Source organism: Myxine glutinosa, chromosome 1 (genome assembly GCF_964187855.1).
Source record: "Myxine glutinosa chromosome 1, kmMyxGlut1.1, whole genome shotgun sequence".
Lineage (NCBI taxonomy): Eukaryota > Metazoa > Chordata > Myxini > Myxiniformes > Myxinidae > Myxine > Myxine glutinosa.
In genome coordinates this window covers 2,863,076-2,882,167 of record NC_136261.1, presented here as the reverse complement: position 1 = coordinate 2,882,167, position 19,092 = coordinate 2,863,076, and the positions used below count along the sequence as shown (strand labels likewise).

General features: G+C 48.0%; 2 protein-coding genes across 2 annotated transcripts; both read left to right on the top strand.

Annotated features, from left to right (window-relative positions):
* Positions 1-4,889: 4,889 nt before the first annotated feature.
* LOC137420745 (ubiquitin carboxyl-terminal hydrolase isozyme L3) lies at positions 4,890-18,837 on the top strand. Its single transcript, XM_068106083.2, has 9 exons — positions 4,890-4,993; positions 6,118-6,129; positions 6,371-6,493; positions 6,783-6,915; positions 7,025-7,110; positions 7,268-7,315; positions 7,458-7,533; positions 12,611-12,669; positions 18,642-18,837. The coding sequence occupies exons 1-9, from the start codon at positions 4,946-4,948 to the stop codon at positions 18,723-18,725; spliced, it is 669 nt and encodes a 222-aa protein (XP_067962184.2). The 5' UTR covers positions 4,890-4,945; the 3' UTR covers positions 18,726-18,837.
* On the top strand, positions 14,786-16,907 carry LOC137420739 (E3 SUMO-protein ligase PIAS1-like). Its single transcript, XM_078775275.1, is given in 2 exon segments — positions 14,786-16,009; positions 16,011-16,907. Coding segments are annotated over 2 exon segments (1,179 nt in total). The 5' UTR covers positions 14,786-15,158; the 3' UTR covers positions 16,339-16,907.
* Positions 18,838-19,092: the final 255 nt, after the last annotated feature.

Here is a 19,092-nt window from a genome sequence, read left to right as displayed (position 1 = left end):
TTGTGTTTATGAAGTGGTTGTATTGACGTTGTGGTTGTGTTTATGAAGTGGTTGTATTAACGTTGTGGTTGTGTTTATGAAGTGGTTGTATTAACGTTGTGGTTGTGTTTATGAAGTGGTTGTATTAACGTTGTGGTTGTGTTTATGAAGTGGTTGTATTGACGTTGTGGTTGTGTTTATGAAGTGGTTGTATTAACGTTGTGGTTGTGTTTATGAAGTGGTTGTATTAACGTTGTGGTTGTGTTTATGAAGTGGTTGTATTAACGTTGTGGTTGTGTTTATGAAGTGGTTGTATTGACGTTGTGGTTGTGTTTATGAAGTGGTTGTATTAACGTTGTGGTTGTGTTTATGAAGTGGTTGTATTAACGTTGTGGTTGTGTTTATGAAGTGGTTGTATTAACGTTGTGGTTGTGTTTATGAAGTGGTTGTATTAACGTTGTGGTTGTGTTTATGAAGTGGTTGTATTAACGTTGTGGTTGTATTAACGTTGTGGTTGTGTTTATGAAGTGGTTGTATTGACGTTGTGGTTGTGTTTATGAAGTGGTTGTATTAACGTTGTGGTTGTGTTTATGATGTGGTTGTATTGACGTTGTGGTTGTGTTTATGATGTGGTTGTATTGACGTTGTGGTTGTGTTTATGATGTGGTTGTATTAACGTTGTGGTTGTGTTTATGAAGTGGTTGTATTGACGTTGTGGTTGTGTTTATGAAGTGGTTGTATTGACGTTGTGGTTGTGTTTATGAAGTGGTTGTATTGACGTTGTGGTTGTGTTTATGAAGTGGTTGTATTGACGTTGTGGTTGTGTTTATGAAGTGGTTGTATTGACGTTGTGGTTGTGTTTATGATGTGGTTGTGTTTATGAAGTGGTTGTATTGACGTTGTGGTTGTGTTTATGAAGTGGTTGTATTAACGTTGTGGTTGTGTTTATGATGTGGTTGTATTAACGTTGTGGTTGTGTTTATGAAGTGGTTGTATTAACGTTGTGGTTGTGTTTATGAAGTGGTTGTATTGACGTTGTGGTTGTGTTTATGATGTGGTTGTGTTTACGAAGTGGTTGTATTAACGTTGTGGTTGTGTTTATGATGTGGTTGTATTAACGTTGTGGTTGTGTTTATGATGTGGTTGTATTAACGTTGTGGTTGTGTTTATGAAGTGGTTGTATTGACGTTGTGGTTGTGTTTATGATGTGGTTGTGTTTATGAAGTGGTTGTATTGACGTTGTGGTTGTGTTTATGATGTGGTTGTGTTTATGAAGTGGTTGTATTGACGTTGTGGTTGTGTTTATGACGTGGTTGTATTGACGTTGTGGTTGTGTTTATGATGTGGTTGTGTTTATGAAGTGGTTGTATTAACGTTGTGGTTGTGTTTATGAAGTGGTTGTATTGACGTTGTGGTTGTGTTTATGAAGTGGTTGTATTGACGTTGTGGTTGTGTTTATGATGTGGTTGTATTGACGTTGTGGTTGTGTTTATGAAGTGGTTGTATTGACGTTGTGGTTGTGTTTATGAAGTGGTTGTATTGACGTTGTGGTTGTGTTTATGAAGTGGTTGTATTGACGTTGTGGTTGTGTTTATGATGTGGTTGTATTGACGTTGTGGTTGTGTTTATGATGTGGTTGTGTTTATGAAGTGGTTGTGTTTATGAAGTGGTTGTATTGACGTTGTGGTTGTGTTTATGAAGTGGTTGCATTAACGTTGTGGTTGTGTTTATGAAGTGGTTGTATTGACGTTGTGGTTGTGTTTATGAAGTGGTTGTATTAACGTTGTGGTTGTGTTTATGAAGTGGTTGTATTGACGTTGTGGTTGTGTTTATGAAGTGGTTGTATTTACGTTGTGGTTGTGTTTATGAAGTGGTTGTATTGACGTTGTGGTTGTGTTTATGAAGTGGTTGTATTAACGTTGTGGTTGTGTTTATGAAGTGGTTGTATTGACGTTGTGGTTGTGTTTATGAAGTGGTTGTATTGACGTTGTGGTTGTGTTTATGAAGTGGTTGTATTGACGTTGTGGTTGTGTTTATGAAGTGGTTGTATTAACGTTGTGGTTGTGCTTATGAAGTGGTTGTATTGACGTTGTGGTTGTGTTTATGAAGTGGTTGTATTGACGTTGTGGTTGTGTTTATGAAGTGGTTGTATTGACGTTGTGGTTGTGTTTATGAAGTGGTTGTATTAACGTTGTGGTTGTGTTTATGAAGTGGTTGTATTAACGTTGTGGTTGTGTTTATGAAGTGGTTGTATTAACGTTGTGGTTGTGTTTATGAAGTGGTTGTATTGACGTTGTGGTTGTGTTTATGAAGTGGTTGTATTAACGTTGTGGTTGTGTTTATGAAGTGGTTGTATTAACGTTGTGGTTGTGTTTATGAAGTGGTTGTATTAACGTTGTGGTTGTGTTTATGAAGTGGTTGTATTGACGTTGTGGTTGTGTTTATGAAGTGGTTGTATTAACGTTGTGGTTGTGTTTATGAAGTGGTTGTATTAACGTTGTGGTTGTGTTTATGAAGTGGTTGTATTAACGTTGTGGTTGTGTTTATGAAGTGGTTGTATTAACGTTGTGGTTGTGTTTATGAAGTGGTTGTATTAACGTTGTGGTTGTATTAACGTTGTGGTTGTGTTTATGAAGTGGTTGTATTGACGTTGTGGTTGTGTTTATGAAGTGGTTGTATTAACGTTGTGGTTGTGTTTATGATGTGGTTGTATTGACGTTGTGGTTGTGTTTATGATGTGGTTGTATTGACGTTGTGGTTGTGTTTATGATGTGGTTGTATTAACGTTGTGGTTGTGTTTATGAAGTGGTTGTATTGACGTTGTGGTTGTGTTTATGAAGTGGTTGTATTGACGTTGTGGTTGTGTTTATGAAGTGGTTGTATTGACGTTGTGGTTGTGTTTATGAAGTGGTTGTATTGACGTTGTGGTTGTGTTTATGAAGTGGTTGTATTGACGTTGTGGTTGTGTTTATGATGTGGTTGTGTTTATGAAGTGGTTGTATTGACGTTGTGGTTGTGTTTATGAAGTGGTTGTATTAACGTTGTGGTTGTGTTTATGATGTGGTTGTATTAACGTTGTGGTTGTGTTTATGAAGTGGTTGTATTAACGTTGTGGTTGTGTTTATGAAGTGGTTGTATTGACGTTGTGGTTGTGTTTATGATGTGGTTGTGTTTACGAAGTGGTTGTATTAACGTTGTGGTTGTGTTTATGATGTGGTTGTATTAACGTTGTGGTTGTGTTTATGATGTGGTTGTATTAACGTTGTGGTTGTGTTTATGAAGTGGTTGTATTGACGTTGTGGTTGTGTTTATGATGTGGTTGTGTTTATGAAGTGGTTGTATTGACGTTGTGGTTGTGTTTATGATGTGGTTGTGTTTATGAAGTGGTTGTGTTTATGATGTGGTTGTATTGACGTTGTGGTTGTGTTTATGAAGTGGTTGTATTGACGTTGTGGTTGTGTTTATGATGTGGTTGTATTAACGTTGTGGTTGTGTTTATGAAGTGGTTGTATTGACGTTGTGGTTGTGTTTATGAAGTGGTTGTATTGACGTTGTGGTTGTGTTTATGATGTGGTTGTATTGACGTTGTGGTTGTGTTTATGAAGTGGTTGTATTGACGTTGTGGTTGTGTTTATGAAGTGGTTGTATTGACGTTGTGGTTGTGTTTATGAAGTGGTTGTATTAACGTTGTGGTTGTGTTTATGATGTGGTTGTATTAACGTTGTGGTTGTGTTTATGAAGTGGTTGTATTAACGTTGTGGTTGTGTTTATGAAGTGGTTGTATTGACGTTGTGGTTGTGTTTATGATGTGGTTGTGTTTATGAAGTGGTTGTATTGACGTTGTGGTTATGTTTATGATGTGGTTGTGTTTATGATGTGGTTGTATTAACGTTGTGGTTGTGTTTATGATGTGGTTGTATTAACGTTGTGGTTGTGTTTATGAAGTGGTTGTATTGACGTTGTGGTTGTGTTTATGATGTGGTTGTGTTTATGAAGTGGTTGTATTGACGTTGTGGTTGTGTTTATGATGTGGTTGTGTTTATGATGTGGTTGTGTTTATGAAGTGGTTGTATTGACGTTGTGGTTGTGTTTATGATGTGGTTGTGTTTATGAAGTGGTTGTATTGACGTTGTGGTTGTGTTTATGATGTGGTTGTGTTTATGAAGTGGTTGTATTGACGTTGTGGTTGTGTTTATGACGTGGTTGTATTGACGTTGTGGTTGTGTTTATGATGTGGTTGTGTTTATGAAGTGGTTGTATTAACGTTGTGGTTGTGTTTATGAAGTGGTTGTATTAACGTTGTGGTTGTGTTTATGAAGTGGTTGTATTGACGTTGTGGTTGTGTTTATGAAGTGGTTGTATTGACGTTGTGGTTGTGTTTATGAAGTGGTTGTATTAACGTTGTGGTTGTGTTTATGAAGTGGTTGTATTGACGTTGTGGTTGTGTTTATGAAGTGGTTGTATTAACGTTGTGGTTGTGGTTGTGTTTATGAAGTGGTTGTATTAACGTTGTGGTTGTGTTTATGAAGTGGTTGTATTAACGTTGTGGTTGTGTTTATGAAGTGGTTGTATTAACGTTGTGGTTGTGTTTATGAAGTGGTTGTATTAACGTTGTGGTTGTATTAACGTTGTGGTTGTATTAACGTTGTGGTTGTGTTTATGAAGTGGTTGTATTGACGTTGTGGTTGTGTTTATGAAGTGGTTGTATTAACGTTGTGGTTGTGTTGTGCCCATCACTTCTTGTGCCCCCCACCACGCACCCCCCATTATGAATCGTTCATTAACAACTGAATCTGGATCGTTCGTTAATCCTTGGATTCAGGAAACGACACGAACAGCTCAGATGCTCATAATTATTTATTAGGATTAGGTCCCGCCCCCTTTAACTCCTCCCACTTCTCTGTCGGCGGTTTATCACAAAGCTGCCTCGAACCACGCCCTGCGGTCCTTGCTGTCTGAGGTAACCATGGCTGAGCTCCATCCCAAATGGCTCTCCGTTGAAGCGAACCCAGAGGTGAGGAACGTTGCGACTTGCGAGCCATTCTTTGGGAAGTGAAAGGACTGGAGGAGAATGGCAGGGAAGCTTATAAACAGAGATGAATGAATATGGGGTGAGGACGCGCTTCGACTGAGGAAAGGGAAGGGGTGAGGTTGAGGATGAGGACGCCTATAAACTGAGGAAGGGGTGAGGATGAGGACGCCTATAAACTGAGGGGTGGGGTGAGGGTGAGGCCGCCTATAAACTGAGGAAGGGGTGAGGATGAGGACGCCTATAAACTGAGGGGTGGGGGTGAGGGTGAGGACGCCTATAAACTGAGGAAGGGGTGAGGATGAGGCCGCCTATAAACTGAGGGGAGGGGTGAGGTGAGGACGCCGATAAACCGGGGAGGGGAGGGTTGGTGGCGCCCATAAACTGAGGGGTGGGGAGGGTTGGTGGCGCCCATAAACTGAGGGGAGGGAAGGGTTGGTGGCGCCCATAAACTGAGGGGCGGGGAGGGAAGGGTTGGTGGCGCCCATAAACTGAGGAGAGGGAAGGGTTGGTGGCGCCCATAAACTGAGGGGAGGGGAGGGTTGGTGGCGCCCATAAACTGAGGGGAGGGGAGGGAAGGGTTGGTGGCGCCCATAAACTGAGAGGAGGAAAGGGTTGGTGGCGCCCATAAACTGAGGGGAGGGAAGGGTTGGTGGGACCCATAAACTGAGGGGAGGGTTGGTGGCGCCTATAAACTGAGGGGAGGAAAGGGTTGGTGGCGCCCATAAACTGAGGGGCGGGGAGGGAAGGGTTGGTGGCGCCCATAAACTGAGGGGAGGGGAGGGTTGGTGGCGCCCATAAACTGAGGGGAGGGGAGGGAAGGGTTGGTGGCGCCCATAAACTGAGGGGAGGGAAGGGTTGGTGGCGCCCATAAACTGAGGAGAGGGGAGGGTTGGTGGCACCCATAAACTGAGGGGAGAAGAGGGTAGGTGGTGTGGGGGGGGGGGGGGGGGGTGTATGTAAAGCAGTGGGGGGAAGGTGTTCGAAGCCGTGAGGGGTGTGCACGCGCGCTACTTGTTTGTTTACTTTGGAGCCCTCCTTGAGTGTCATTGCTGTAATTTTTTCACAACCCCACCCTCTGTCCCCTGTCCCCCACCCTCTCCCATTAGGTGATGGCCAAGGTGAGGTATCTCAACATGCCCCAGCCCATACCGGTTTGTGCCCCAAATTTTGTGTGACAAATTGATGAAGCGCAATCTGGTGAGTGATTCCCTTTTGAGTTCTGAATATTCATCACCTGGAAACCACTGACTTGAGGTATGTCCCTTCCTCACCACCACCCTCCCTCCTCTGACCCACCGTCACCCTCCGGTTCTCTTCCCCCCCCCCCCCCATTGTTGTTTCTTACCCCTCCCCCCATAGCTTGCTCAACAGCTCGGTCTTGTGTCTGGCTGGGAGTTCAAAGACGTTTTGGGATTGGATGGTCATGTGTTGACCGATAAGCCTATTTCAGCCTGCGGCCTGCTGTTCGTCTATCCATCAAAGGTCGATATTTAATGTTTTTTTTGTTTTTCTTTTGCTTTTGTTGAAAGAATAAAAATTCCTTCGTTGACATAAAACTGCACATCGTGATTTGAATCACCTTTGATAACTTTAAAGCCTTATCAAGGGCACGCAGCTGTGGTCACCGAGGGTGAAATGGTCCTCTTTATACTGCAAGGTGTGTCACATTTGGGTGTTTGATATTTGACACTGGTCTCGCCAGGTGTGAAGGGACGAACTCGGAATGAGACGTCATTGTGAGTTGTTTTAGGAAATCGTTTTGTTTGCACAGTATGAGAGTCACAGGTCGTCCCGAGGTGCTGCCGAAGACCCCGATGGGCTGCTGTTTGTGAAATATCCGAGCAGAGGAGCAGGAGCCACCCTGGCCCTGATCCACACTCTGGCCAATGCTGATGTCACCTTGGGTAGGTTTGGTCCATCATCCCAGGTACACTTTAGGATGTCCTCCATGGACCTGTCCCTCAAACCCGTGTTTTAGGTCTTCACTCCATTACTATATCGGCCTGCCCCCAGATCCGGGCTCTTCCCTCAACCGATTCCTCTGCGCAGCAAAAGATTTGAACCCCAGCGAGCGTGGGAGTCTGCTTGAAAACGACAAGGTGTGCTATTGGAGATCACCGAGTCTGGGTCACGTCTGGGATTACTCGATGTGAAAAAAATGTCCACGTCACAACCCTAAACTATTTCGTGTGATTGTCGTTTTTTTCACATTTGAGAGTTGGTGGTTCCTAAATCCCACAATCCCTGTTCTCCCAGGCTATTCAAGCTGCACATGAGACCTGTGCAAAACAAGGACAATCGCAGGTAAAACGGCCCTCCTGTGCTCAACGCCCCCCCCCCCCCCCCCGCGACACCTGTCAGAGGTCCCCTACCCTTCTTGCTTTGCTTCCTTTTCTTGTGTCCATGGGTGTTTTTTAAATTCCAATTATCCATTGTCCTCTGTCAGCCACTTGCACCTGGGAAGGACCCTGACCTCCATTACATCGCCTTTGTGTCGGCGAGAGGCAAATTGTGGGAGCTTGGTAAGTGGGTTGGGTTTTGTTTGGTTACTCTTTTCTGTATAGTATAGTGTGTGTGCCTATATATCTTCTTATAATAGAGCAAACGTATATGGTTATGTATGTCGTAATGTCGTTATGTTTATATGCGACGAAAACTTCTTCTTCAAATAAAATTACTACCCTCTTAATTAACACTCTCAATTGCGTTAAGACTGCTGAGACCCCTCAGACCTTTAACGACCCTTTAATTCCCCCAATACCCTTCACACCACCAAGACCCAAAATACCCTGAAGACCCGAAGACCCAAAACACCCCAAAGACCCAAAATACCCTTCAAGGCCCCGAGGCTCAAAAATACCCTGAATACCCAAAAGACCCAAAACACCCCGAAGACCCAAAACACCCCGAAGACCCAAAACACCCCGAATACCCAAAACACCCCGAAGACCCAAAACACCCCGAAGACCCAAAACACCCAGAAGACCCAAAACATCCCTAAGACCCAAAATACCCTTCAAGGCCCTGAGGCTCAAAAACACCCCGAAGACCCAAAACACCCCGAAGACCCAAAACACTCCGAAGACCCAAAACACCCTGGAGACCCAAAAGACCCTTAAATACCCTGAAGAACCAAAATACCCCAAAGACCATGAAAGACCCTGAGGAACCAAAATAACCTTAAGACCCAAAAGCCTCTGAAGATACCGAAGACCCAAAAGACCCTGAAGACCCAAAACACCTCAAAGACCAAAAATACCCTTAAATGCCCAGAGTAGCCAAAAGACCCTGAACACCCAAATGGCCCTGAAGACCCAAAACACCATGAAGACCCCAAAAGACACCAAAATGGTCAAAGATGCCTACCCCTCTGAAACGACGTGGTGAGGCACGCAAAGCGCGCTGAGTCACGCTCGTGTGTGTGTATATATAGAGATATATATATATATATATATATATATATATTGGGTAAAATGCCAGAGGCATAGAAAAGGCCCCTTTGTATGGTATATAGCAAAGTAGAGAAGACAAGGGACATTCAATAGCTTTGAGAAAATGCCAAACGATACAAAAGAAGGGGCATACAAAAAATCTCTTGTACATGCTAAAAGGGTTGGCGTCAGGAAGGGCATCCGGCCATAAAAACATCGTCTCAAAAACAGAACCATGACAATTACAACGAGATATGGGCAGGGTACAGCCCGAACTACCCCGTGTGGGACCCCACTCCCTCTCGTCAAAACTCGAGGTGGGGAACCCGATCGAAGCATGGGTGGAAATCGCTCCATTTATGACGACGAAAAGTCTGATGCCCGACGTGGGGATCGGTTTCTGAGGTTTGGGACATGGAATGTAGGGACAATGACAGGGAAATCAGGAGAAGTGGTGGAAGTATTGGTCAGAAGAAGAGTGGACATATGTTGTGTGCAAGAGACGAGATGGAAGGGAAGTGGTGTGAGAATGGTGAAGGGTAGGCAGGGACAGAAATACAAGTTTATGTGGCAAGGGTGCCTGGAGGGCGTGAATGGTGTTGGTGTCCTGTTTTCTGAGGAGTTTGTAGACAGTGTGGTGAGTGTGACGAGAGTGAGTGATAGGTTGATGATGGTGAAAATGATGATTGGAAAGCTCTTGGTGAACGTCATCTCGGGATATGCTCCGCAGGTTGGTCGAAGCGATGAAGAAAAGGACAAGTTCTGGTGTGCGATAGAGAAGCTGATGGAAAACGTGAAAGATGGGGAAGTTGTTGTGGTAGGAGGAGACCTAAATGGACATGTGGGAAGGAGTATGGATGGTTTTGACGGAGTTCATGGGGGTTACGGATATGGTGTGAGAAATGGAGAAGGTGACAGGATTTTGGAGTTTGCTGATGGAGCTGATTTGTTGATTTGTAATACTCAGTTCCAGAAAGAGGATAATAAGCTTGTTACATACATGTCAGTTGGGTCGACGACAACCGTTGACTACCTGATGGTGCGTAGGCGAGATAGGGGGCACCTCCGGGACACAAAGGTGATCCCTGGGGAGGAGGCTGTTTCACAGCACCACTTGGTTGTCTGCGACGTAAGGTTGAAAGGTGCGAGGAGAGCTCGGCGGCTGAAGTACCAACCGAGAATGAAGGTGTGGAGGTTGAAAGAGGTGACAGTGAGGGAGGCATTAAAAGAGAGGCTGAATATGGTGGAGGATGATGTGGTTGAGCTTGAAAGTGGTTGGATGTCAATGAAAGCTAGTCTGTTGGGAGCCGTTGGTGAGGTATGTGGATGGACAAAAGGACCACCGAGGCACTCGGAAACATGCTGGTGGGATGATGAAGTTGGAAAGAAGATTGACGAGAAGAGGAAGAAGTTCAAGGAGTGGCAGAAGGCGAAGGGTACGGGGGCAGAAAAGGAAGAGCATGAAAGTTATAAGGCAGCCAAGAAGGCTGCAAAGAAAGAGGTAGCAAAGGCGCAGGAGGCATGTCGGAAAATGTTCGGAGAACGCTTGGATTTGGAAGAGGGTCAGAGAGCGGTATTCAGGATGGCAAAGCAGATAGCGAAAGAGAGGTGTGATGGGGGTGAGTTGCTTGAAGGATGAAGTGGGACAAATCGTTGTGGACCCAGATGGAATTAAAGGAAGATGGAAGAGATATATGGAGATACTGTTGAATGCAGAGAATGAATGGGATGGCAACATAGAGAGTAACCCAGTTTTAGGACCGGCAGAGAAGATAACCTAGAAGGAAGTTGAGGAAGCGATAAAAGCAATGAAGAGTAGAAAAGCGGGAGGGCCGACGGGAGTTGTGGGAGATATGTTGAAGGCAGCAGGAAGTTGGGGTGTGAAGAGAATGACAGCGATCTGTAATCTGGCGGTGAAAGAAGGCCGCATTCCAGTGGATTGGGAACTGAGTACCCTCGTCCCTCTATACAAGGGGAAAGGTGACCCTCTGGAGTGTGGCTCGTATCGAGCGATAAAGTTATTGGAGCATGGAATGAATATTGGAAAGGGTGTTGGAGAGGAGGATAAGGAAGAAAGTGAAGATCGACAAAATGCAGTTTGGATTTATGCCAGGAAGAGGAACGACAGACGTGCTTTTCATTGTGAGGCAGTTGCAGGAGAAGTACATGGAGAAGAGGAAGAAGTTGTTTCTTGGGTTTGTTGATCTGGAGAAAGCATTCGATAGGGTTCCACGTGAAGTAGTGGATGGGCATTGAGGAAGTTAGAAGTGGAGGAATGATTGATCAGAGTAGTGATGGCAATGTACAAAAGAGCGCGCACAGCTGTAAGGACGAAGGACGGGAACAGTGGTGAGTTTGAGGTGAAGGTGGGAGTGCATCAGGGGTCGGTACGAAGTCCACTACTATTTGTAGCTGTGATGGAGGTGCTGGCTCGGAACGTAAAGGAGGGTTTACCGTGGGAGTTGTATGCAGATGATCTGGTGTTGATTGCGGAAAGTATGGATGGACTGAAGGAGACGATGAACAAGTGGAAGGAATGTATGGAGACAAATGGACAAAAGACAAAGAATGGACAAAATGGACAAATGACAAAACATGGAATGAACATGACATGAAAACATGGACAAAAATGGACAAATGGACAAAAGAATGGACAAAGAATGGACAAAGAGACAAAAGGTCTGAAGGTGAATATAGGAAAGATGAAGGTGATGGCAAGTGGTAAAGCATGTGGTGAGGTGGAAAGAACTGGGAAGTGGCCCTGTGCTGTGTGCAGGAAGGGTGTTGGAGTGAACTCCATTCAATGTACAATGTGCGCTGAGTGGGTTCAACAAAAATGTAGTGGTCTGAGAGGGTCATTAACCAGTGTGGCAGCTACATTCAAATGTAAGGTGTGCACAGAGGGAGTTGCAGATGGAGGAAATGTTGAGTTGGATCTTGGAGATGGCGTGAAGATGGAAGGTGTGAAAACATTTTGCTACCTCGGAGACATGCTGAATGGAGAAGGTGTATCAGACTCGGCAACGGTTGCTAGAGTGGGATGTGCATGGAAGAAGTTTCGAGAACAGAGTGGCATGCTGATGAGGAGGGGAGTGTCATTGAAGCTGAAGGGAAAGGTGTATGCTGCATGTGTGAGAAGTGTTATGATTTATGGGAGCGAGATATGGGTAATGAATGTAGAGCAGCGACGAAGGCTGGAAAGAGTGGAAATGCGAATGGTGCGGTGGATGTGCGGAGTATCGTTGAGAGAGAGAGAGGAAGACAAATGATGAATTGCGAAAGATGATGGGAATAGAGCCTGTGATTGATGCTGTGAAGAGGAACAGGTTGAGATGGTTTGGTCATGTGTTGAGGGATGAAAATGACTGGTTGAGAAGAGTGATGGAAATGAATGTAGAAGGAAGTAGAGGACGGGGAAGACCGAGAAAGACTTGGCTAAAGATGGTGGAAGAAGAAATGCGGGCAAGGGAGTTAACAAGGGGAGATGCAGAAAATAGGGCAAAATGGAGAACATTGTCATGGGGACCGCAAGGCTAACCCCCACTCTTGCAGGGAAAATGGCCTTTTAAAATGCCAACAACACATGCTGTGGAACCCTGTGCATGCTGGAACCCCGTGCATGCTGGAACCCTGTGCTGCTGTGTGTGGAACCCTGTGCTGCTGTGTGTGGAACCCTGTGCTGCTGTGTGTGGAACCCTGTGCTGCTGTGTGTGGAACCCTGTGCTGCTGTGTGTGGAACCCTGTGCTGCTGTGTGTGGAACCCTGTGCTGCTGTGTGTGGAACCCTGTGCTGCTGTGTGTGGAACCCTGTGCTGCTGTGTGTGGAACCCTGTGCTGCTGTGTGTGGAACCCTGTGCTGCTGTGTGTGGAACCCTGTGCATGCTGGCCTTGTGTTCTGAGGAGGAACCAAGTAATTCTCTAGAAAAGTTAATCTGAAGGGACGTGGCATTTTTTGAATGTCCATTCTTTTCTATTGTTCGACATTTTTTATAAGCTATGCAATGTCTTCTTTTCTCTACTTTGCCGCATGGCACATACCCCTATATAAAGGGGCCTTTTCTATGCCCCTGGCATTTTACCCAATATATATATATATATAGTTATTATTTTTGCTGTTGTTTGCTTTGGAGGAGATGAAGTTAGTTTTTTTTTTTTTTTTCACACCACAGATGGGTGCAAAGATACACCGCTGGCACATGGGCCGACTAATGAGGCCACACTTGTTAAGGTGAGCATGAGGGTGCGTGGGGAGAGGAATATCTAGATTTGTTGTAAACGGGTTGCCGTCTGTTCAGGAGGTTGAGGCACTGTGTTGGTGACGTTAGTAAACCCGAGGGGGCTCCTGGGTTTACAAACCCACTTGGTGTGCAGTGTCGGCTTCAATTGCATCATGTTTATCCTCATGGGTTCCCAACGGTAGGGTAACATGTTGAGCATGTAGAACCAACTTGGATATCGCACTCTTGGGTGGCCCGAAGCAAAATTTGTCGAATTTTGCCTCAAATTTAACCCTTTGAGTACGGATGACGTCCAGTGCCGCAACCCGCGAAAAAGTTTTGTGTACGGATGACGTTACTATACGTGATCGACTATACCTATAAATAGATCGTCAGTATGTGGTTGCATTCCCGTAATGCCAAATTAATCCCGTACCGGGGGGATTTTTATCAAAACAAAATCCCATACTTAAAGGGTTAAACACAATTATTTTTTTTGTATTTTGCATATGTATTATGTTCATGTTTAAGACTATTAATCCCGTTTCATAATTCGTGTAATCGCTCCACCTGTTTATGTCTGTACATCTGAGTGTTGGTGGCAAGGACCATACTTTACTTATCTCTGGTTTGAGCCATTGGTATCCTGATAATGTGGCGGGCACAAGGGACAATAATTCCACGCACCAGTGGGTGGCGCGAGCGTCCAGGTGGGGAACGGAAATGCATGCCCCGCCTTTCGGCCGATCGGCCACGCCCGGGGGCAAGGCGTGGCCTCGGGACATATATGCGGGCTCTAAGCTCGAGCCCGCCCAGTGCTGAAGTGCGAGCTCTTAATAAAGACTCTTGTTTGTAACCACGCGTTGTGGCCTACCTCTCTGGCAATCGAGTCGTATGTGCACAGCACCACACTGGTGACCCCGATTGGTTCAGCCGTTGCTGACCCCCGAACGCGCCATGGCTACCAACGCCGTCGCAATCCAACTCCCGGAGTTTTGGGAAGCGCAAGCCGACGTTTGGTTTGTGCAAGCCGAAGCTCATTTCCAACTCCGGGGCATCACGGCGGACGAGACCCGGTACTACCACGTGGTCGCCGCCCTCGGGCCCGGCACTGCCGCCCGCGTCGTGTCCATCCTTCGGCGCCCACCGGGCGACCACAAGTACGAGGCACTCAAACGTCTCCTCCTCGCCACGTTCGGGCTCACGGAGGTCGAACGTGCCGACCGCCTCCTGGACCTTCCTGCCCTCGGCGACACACGACCATCCGTCCGGATGGATTTCATGCTGTCCCTGCTTGGAGACCAGCGCCCGGATTTCTTATTCCGAGCACTTTTCCTACGCCAGCTACCTGCACAGATGCGCCTCGCGCTGGCTGGTTCCAAAATAACGGAACCCCGCGCCCTGGCTGGAGAGGCCGACAAGTATTTCGCGGCCTGCGACACGCGGTCGGTGTACGGTGCTGCCGTAGTGGATCCTGGCGCGGAGGCTCCAGCGCCCCCTACTTCCCTCGTGGCCGCTGCTACGCCCCACCCACTACCGCTGCCGCCGCCACTGCCGCCGGCACGGCCGCCGCGGGGGCCACCGCCGCAAACCTGGTGCTACTACCATGCCAGGTTCGGCCGCAAGGCTAAAACGTGCCGCCCGCCGTGTTCTTTTGCCGGGTCGGGAAACGACCGGCGCTCACTTGCGGCCATGAGCGTCGGCCATTCCGGCAGCCTCCTGTTCATCACGGACACCTTGTCCGGGCGCCATTTTCTTTGCGACACGGGAGCGCAGGTAAGCGTCCTCCCTGCCTCCGCGTCCGACAAGCAAGCCGCGGGCCGGGGCCCCGCTTTGCTTGCCGCCAACGGTACACCCATCCGCACATTCGGGAAGCGTTGCCTCTCACTGCGGTTCGGACCACCTTGCGGGCCTCGGCCACACCGTATCGTGTCGGCCATGGTTTCAGCTGGGTCATCCGGCTTCCCCGCAGGCTCACCCTTCAGGTGCGCGGGAATTCTGGGGGGGGGGGGGGGCGTGTGTGGCGGGCACAAGGGACAATAATTCCGCGCACCAGTGGGTGGCGCAAGCGTCCAGGCGGGGAACGGAAATGCATGCCCCGCCTTTCGGCCGATCGGCCACAAGGCGTGGCCTCGGGACATATATGCGGGCTCTAAGCTTGAGCCCGCCCAGTGCTGAAGTGCGAGCTCTTAATAAAGACTCTTGTTTGTAACCACGCGTTGTGGCCTACCTCTCTGGCCCCGTTGGCCCCGTTTACGGTGCCCGAGCGTCGGTTCGACCACGTCCACGTCGACTTGGTGGGACCTCTGCCCCCCTCGCGGGGGTTCACCCACCTCACCATGGTGGACCGCACCACACGGTGGCCGGAGGCCGTGCCATTGGCGCCGACGTCTGTGGCGCATGATTAAGTGGTTACACCGCTCAACTCACCCGTCAAGGAGGAAACGGTGCCCATGTTAACCATGCGGCGCCAACGAAGCGCGCCGCTCGGGCGATCAAGATGGAGGATGGCGCAGATCTGAAGCACATGTTGCTGAGCTTCCGCGTGCCCGAGCTGCAGGTGCTCCTGGGCTACGCTGGATGGATCGATTGCGGTCGTCAGCAAGAGCTGCTGACACGTGCCTTACAGCTGCTTCGAGTAGGCAGCAGCCCTGCTGTGCAACTCAAGATAAAAGATCTATACCGGCGCCGCCTTCCTCGGCACCGCATGGTTAACATGGGCACCGTTTCCTCCTTGACGGGTGAGTTGAGTGGTGTAACCACTTCATCACCCAATACTGTACCTCTGTCTTTTGATGGTGGGTTACCGGTTCCCTCTTCCACGTCATCGACGTCACCCAATACTGTACCTCTGTCTTTTGATGGTGGGTTACCGGTTCCCTCTTCTACGTCATCGACATCACCCGTCGCAATGCCACCTCTCCTTGCTTCTGGACCTGAGCGCGATCGCGCTTTGTCATCAGCCATGTCTGGTTCCTTGTCAAGGCAACACGTGCATCCTGTTCATCCTGATGTGCGGCTCAAGCAATTGCCATTTTACGACATGCTCGATGAGCTTGTGAAACCATCTAGTCTTGTGTCGAGCACTGCCCAGCACTTTCAAGAGACTTACTTTGTGTTTGCTTTAACACCTCAACAAGTAACACAGATCGGCAGTTCCAGGGATATGCTTCCTGGCCAAAAGTATGATTCTACCACTCAAGTGCAGCTCAGATTTTGTTTGTCTGAGACGAGCTGTCCCCAGGAAGACCATTTTCCACCTGCATTGTGTGTGAAGGTCAATGCCAAGCTTTGTCCATTGCTGGGCTGCCTGCCACCTGCGAATAATGGTGTTGAGCCAAAAACGTTGTCAGCCCATCAACATCACCCCATATGTTCACGTATCACCCACTGTCCCAAATCATGTGACTGTCTCTTGGACTACAGATTTCTCCACGAACTACTCGGTATCTGCTTACTTGGTGAAACAGCTCACCTCGGCTTCACTACTCCAACGGCTCAAAGCCAAAGGAATAAGAAACCCTGACCATTCACGTGCACTGATTAAAGAAAAACTAACAGCAGATCCAGACGGTGAAATTACAACCACAAGCCGACGTGTATCTCTCATGTGTCCGCTGGGAAAGATGCGCTTGAGCATTCCGTGTCGATCCCTCACGTGTACCCACCTTCAGTGCTGAAGTGCGAGCTCTGAATAAAGACTCTTGTTGTATCAACGCGTTGTGGCCTACCTCTCTGGCAATCGAGTCGTGTGTGTGTGCAGCACCACACTTATGTGAGGAACGGCGCCATGCGAGCTCTCAGGAGGGCCTGGAGTGTTAACGCCATGCGAGCTCTCAGGAGGGCCTGGAGTGTTTACGCCATGCGAGCTCTCAGGAGGGCCTGGAGTGTTAACGCCATGCGAGCTCTCAGAAGGGCCTGGAGTGTTAATGCCATGCGAGCTCTCAGGAGGGCCTGGAGTGTTAACGCCATGCGAGCTCTCAGGAGGGCCTGGAGTGTTAACGCCATGCGAGCTCTCAGGAGGGCCTGGAATGTTAACGCCATGCGAGCTCTCAGGAGGGCCTGGAGTGTTAACGCCATGCGAGCTCTCAGGAGGGCCTGGAGTGTTAACGCCATGCGAGCTCTCAGAAGGGCCTGGAGTGTTAATGCCATGTGAGCTCTCAGGAGGGCCTGGAGTGTTAACGCCATGCGAGCTCTCAGGAGGGCCTGGAGTGTTAACGCCATGCGAGCTCTCAGGAGAGCCTGGAGTGTTAACGCCACGCGAGCTCTCAGGAGGGCCTGGCCGGCTTGAGGCGGTCCACTGAGATACGATCCGGGGCACCGCCGATGTCGACGGTGAAATATTTGTCCCCGGTCTCCAGTACGCGGAAGGGCCCGTCGTACGGGGGCCGTAGCGGTGCCCGGTGGGCGTCGTGCCGGACGAAGACATACTCCGCCGTGCGAAGCTCCGGGGTGACGTGGGAGGATGGGCAACCGTGGTGTGCTGTCGGCACCGGGGCGAACCTCCGGGCGGTCTCCTGCAGGGTGGAGCGCTGTTGCGCCGCGGACCAAGGAGCCGTGGAGTCGGGGATAAATTTGCCCGGTACCCGCAGTGGTTGCCCGAAGACCAGCTCCGCCGAGGACGCGCGCAGGTCGTCCTTGGGCGCCGTCCTGAGGCCCAGCAGGACCCAGGGGAGCCTGTCGGCCCAGCTGCCGTCGCGGAGGCTGGCCCGGAGCGCGGCCTTCATCGAGCGATGAAAGCGCTCGCACAGGCCATTGGCCTGGGGGTGGTAGGCCGTGGTGCGGTGCAGTTTGACGCCGAGCCCCTCGTCCGACCGTGGCCCCCAGTTCACCTCGGAGCTCTGGGGCGCGGTGGCGCAAGGGCTCGGCGTCAAGAGTCGTGTGTGCACAGCACCACAATAACGTATATAAACTAAATGGTATTCATACAATACTTACCCTGCACAGTCTTGAGGACTTGGTGTGAACCAACTCTTCTATTTTTTAAATTTTATCTCTGGGCAGTCGGCTTTTAAAAAATTCACCATGCAAGTTCTGAGGAAGTTGGCGTCATCCAGGTAACATGCGCTACATCAAATGGTCACGTAAGGTGTGGTAAAGTTTCAGTTTCCTCAGTTGAACGGTTTCTGATATACTCTACCAAATGCAGACATGTACGCACGTGTCCGATTGCTTAACCCTGCTTTCCACTTTGCAGTGCAGGGTAAAAACCACTGAGTGACACTTGGAAAAACAGAACATTCATCCACCTTTGGTGGCAGAGTTAATAGTTACTGTAGAGGTTAACCTTCACTTTATACAAAACATGCCCAAGGTATTTTACATATTGCGATGTGGGAATGTAGTGCATTTGACATCAATTTCACATTCCGGAAGGAGCACACAAAGCCGTTGTGATGGTGAGCGAGTCCATACTGGTTCTCCAATCTACTCTATCTATATATCCTGGGTTGAGCGAGTCCATACTAGTTCTACAATATACTCTAATCGATATATCCTGGGGTGAGCGAGTCCGTATTGGTTCTCTAATCTATATATCCTGGGGTGAGCGAGTCCGTATTGGTTCTCTAATCTGTATATCCTGAGGTGAGCGAGTCCATACTGGTTCTTGAATCTATATATCCTGGGTTGAGCGAGTCCATACTAGTTCTACAATCTACTCTAATCTACATATCCTGGGGTGAGCGAGTCCATACTGGTTCTCCAATCTATATATCCTGGGGTGAGTGAGTCCACACTGGTTCTCCAATCTACTCTAATCTATATATCCTGGTTGAGCGAGTCCACACTGGTTCTCCAATCTACTCTAATCTATATATCCTGGTTGAGTGAGTCCATACTAGTTCTCCAATCTACTCTAATCTATATATATCCTGTTGAGAGTCTTTGTGAAATGCTCCACATTGTTTAAACTTGGACTGTGCTCCCAATTAAGTTGTGTATGTCGAGACTGATGTAAGTACATCCCACACATCCTCCCCAGGATGCATCGCACGTGTGTCGTGACATCATTTCTCACCAACCCGGTGACATCCGTTTCTCTGCGGTGGCTTTGTGCAAGAACTGAGGTCATGTCGCTGAGTTTGTTGTGTTCCCTTTCCCAAAGCTGTTATTGTAAATGTGGCTTCAGCAAGAAAGAAAAATAATAAAAAATAAATAAAGGTTGACTTGAATTCAAATGCTTCTTGATTTGCTTTTTAACATTTGGTCACCTGCCTATGGTAAAGTTAAACTTTCTGATCTATTCTGCTTTTGCACTCCATCTACCTCACACACATGTAACTCGGGCTGCAGGGGGCCATTTGGCCCTACGTTTGTGTGTTGAACCAGACGAGGTTGTTTGGGATGTGTTCCTAATCTGGGAGGTCGATGCTGTTCCTAATCATGCAGCACACCATGTTGCTAATCATGAAGCACACTGTTAAAGCAGGATT

What these genes read in the sequence shown, in the direction of transcription:
- LOC137420745 (XM_068106083.2), top strand. Translation starts at nt 4,946, where the DNA reads ATGGCTGAGCTCCATCCCAAATGGCTCTCCGTTGAAGCGAACCCAGAG. An exon ending in CAATGCTGATGTCACCTTGG is followed by an intron (nt 6,916 to 7,024) that starts GTAGGTTTGGTC and finishes GCCTGCCCCCAG; the next exon opens with ATCCGGGCTCTTCCCTCAAC. An exon ending in AGGCAAATTGTGGGAGCTTG is followed by an intron (nt 7,534 to 12,610) that starts GTAAGTGGGTTG and finishes TTCACACCACAG; the next exon opens with ATGGGTGCAAAGATACACCG.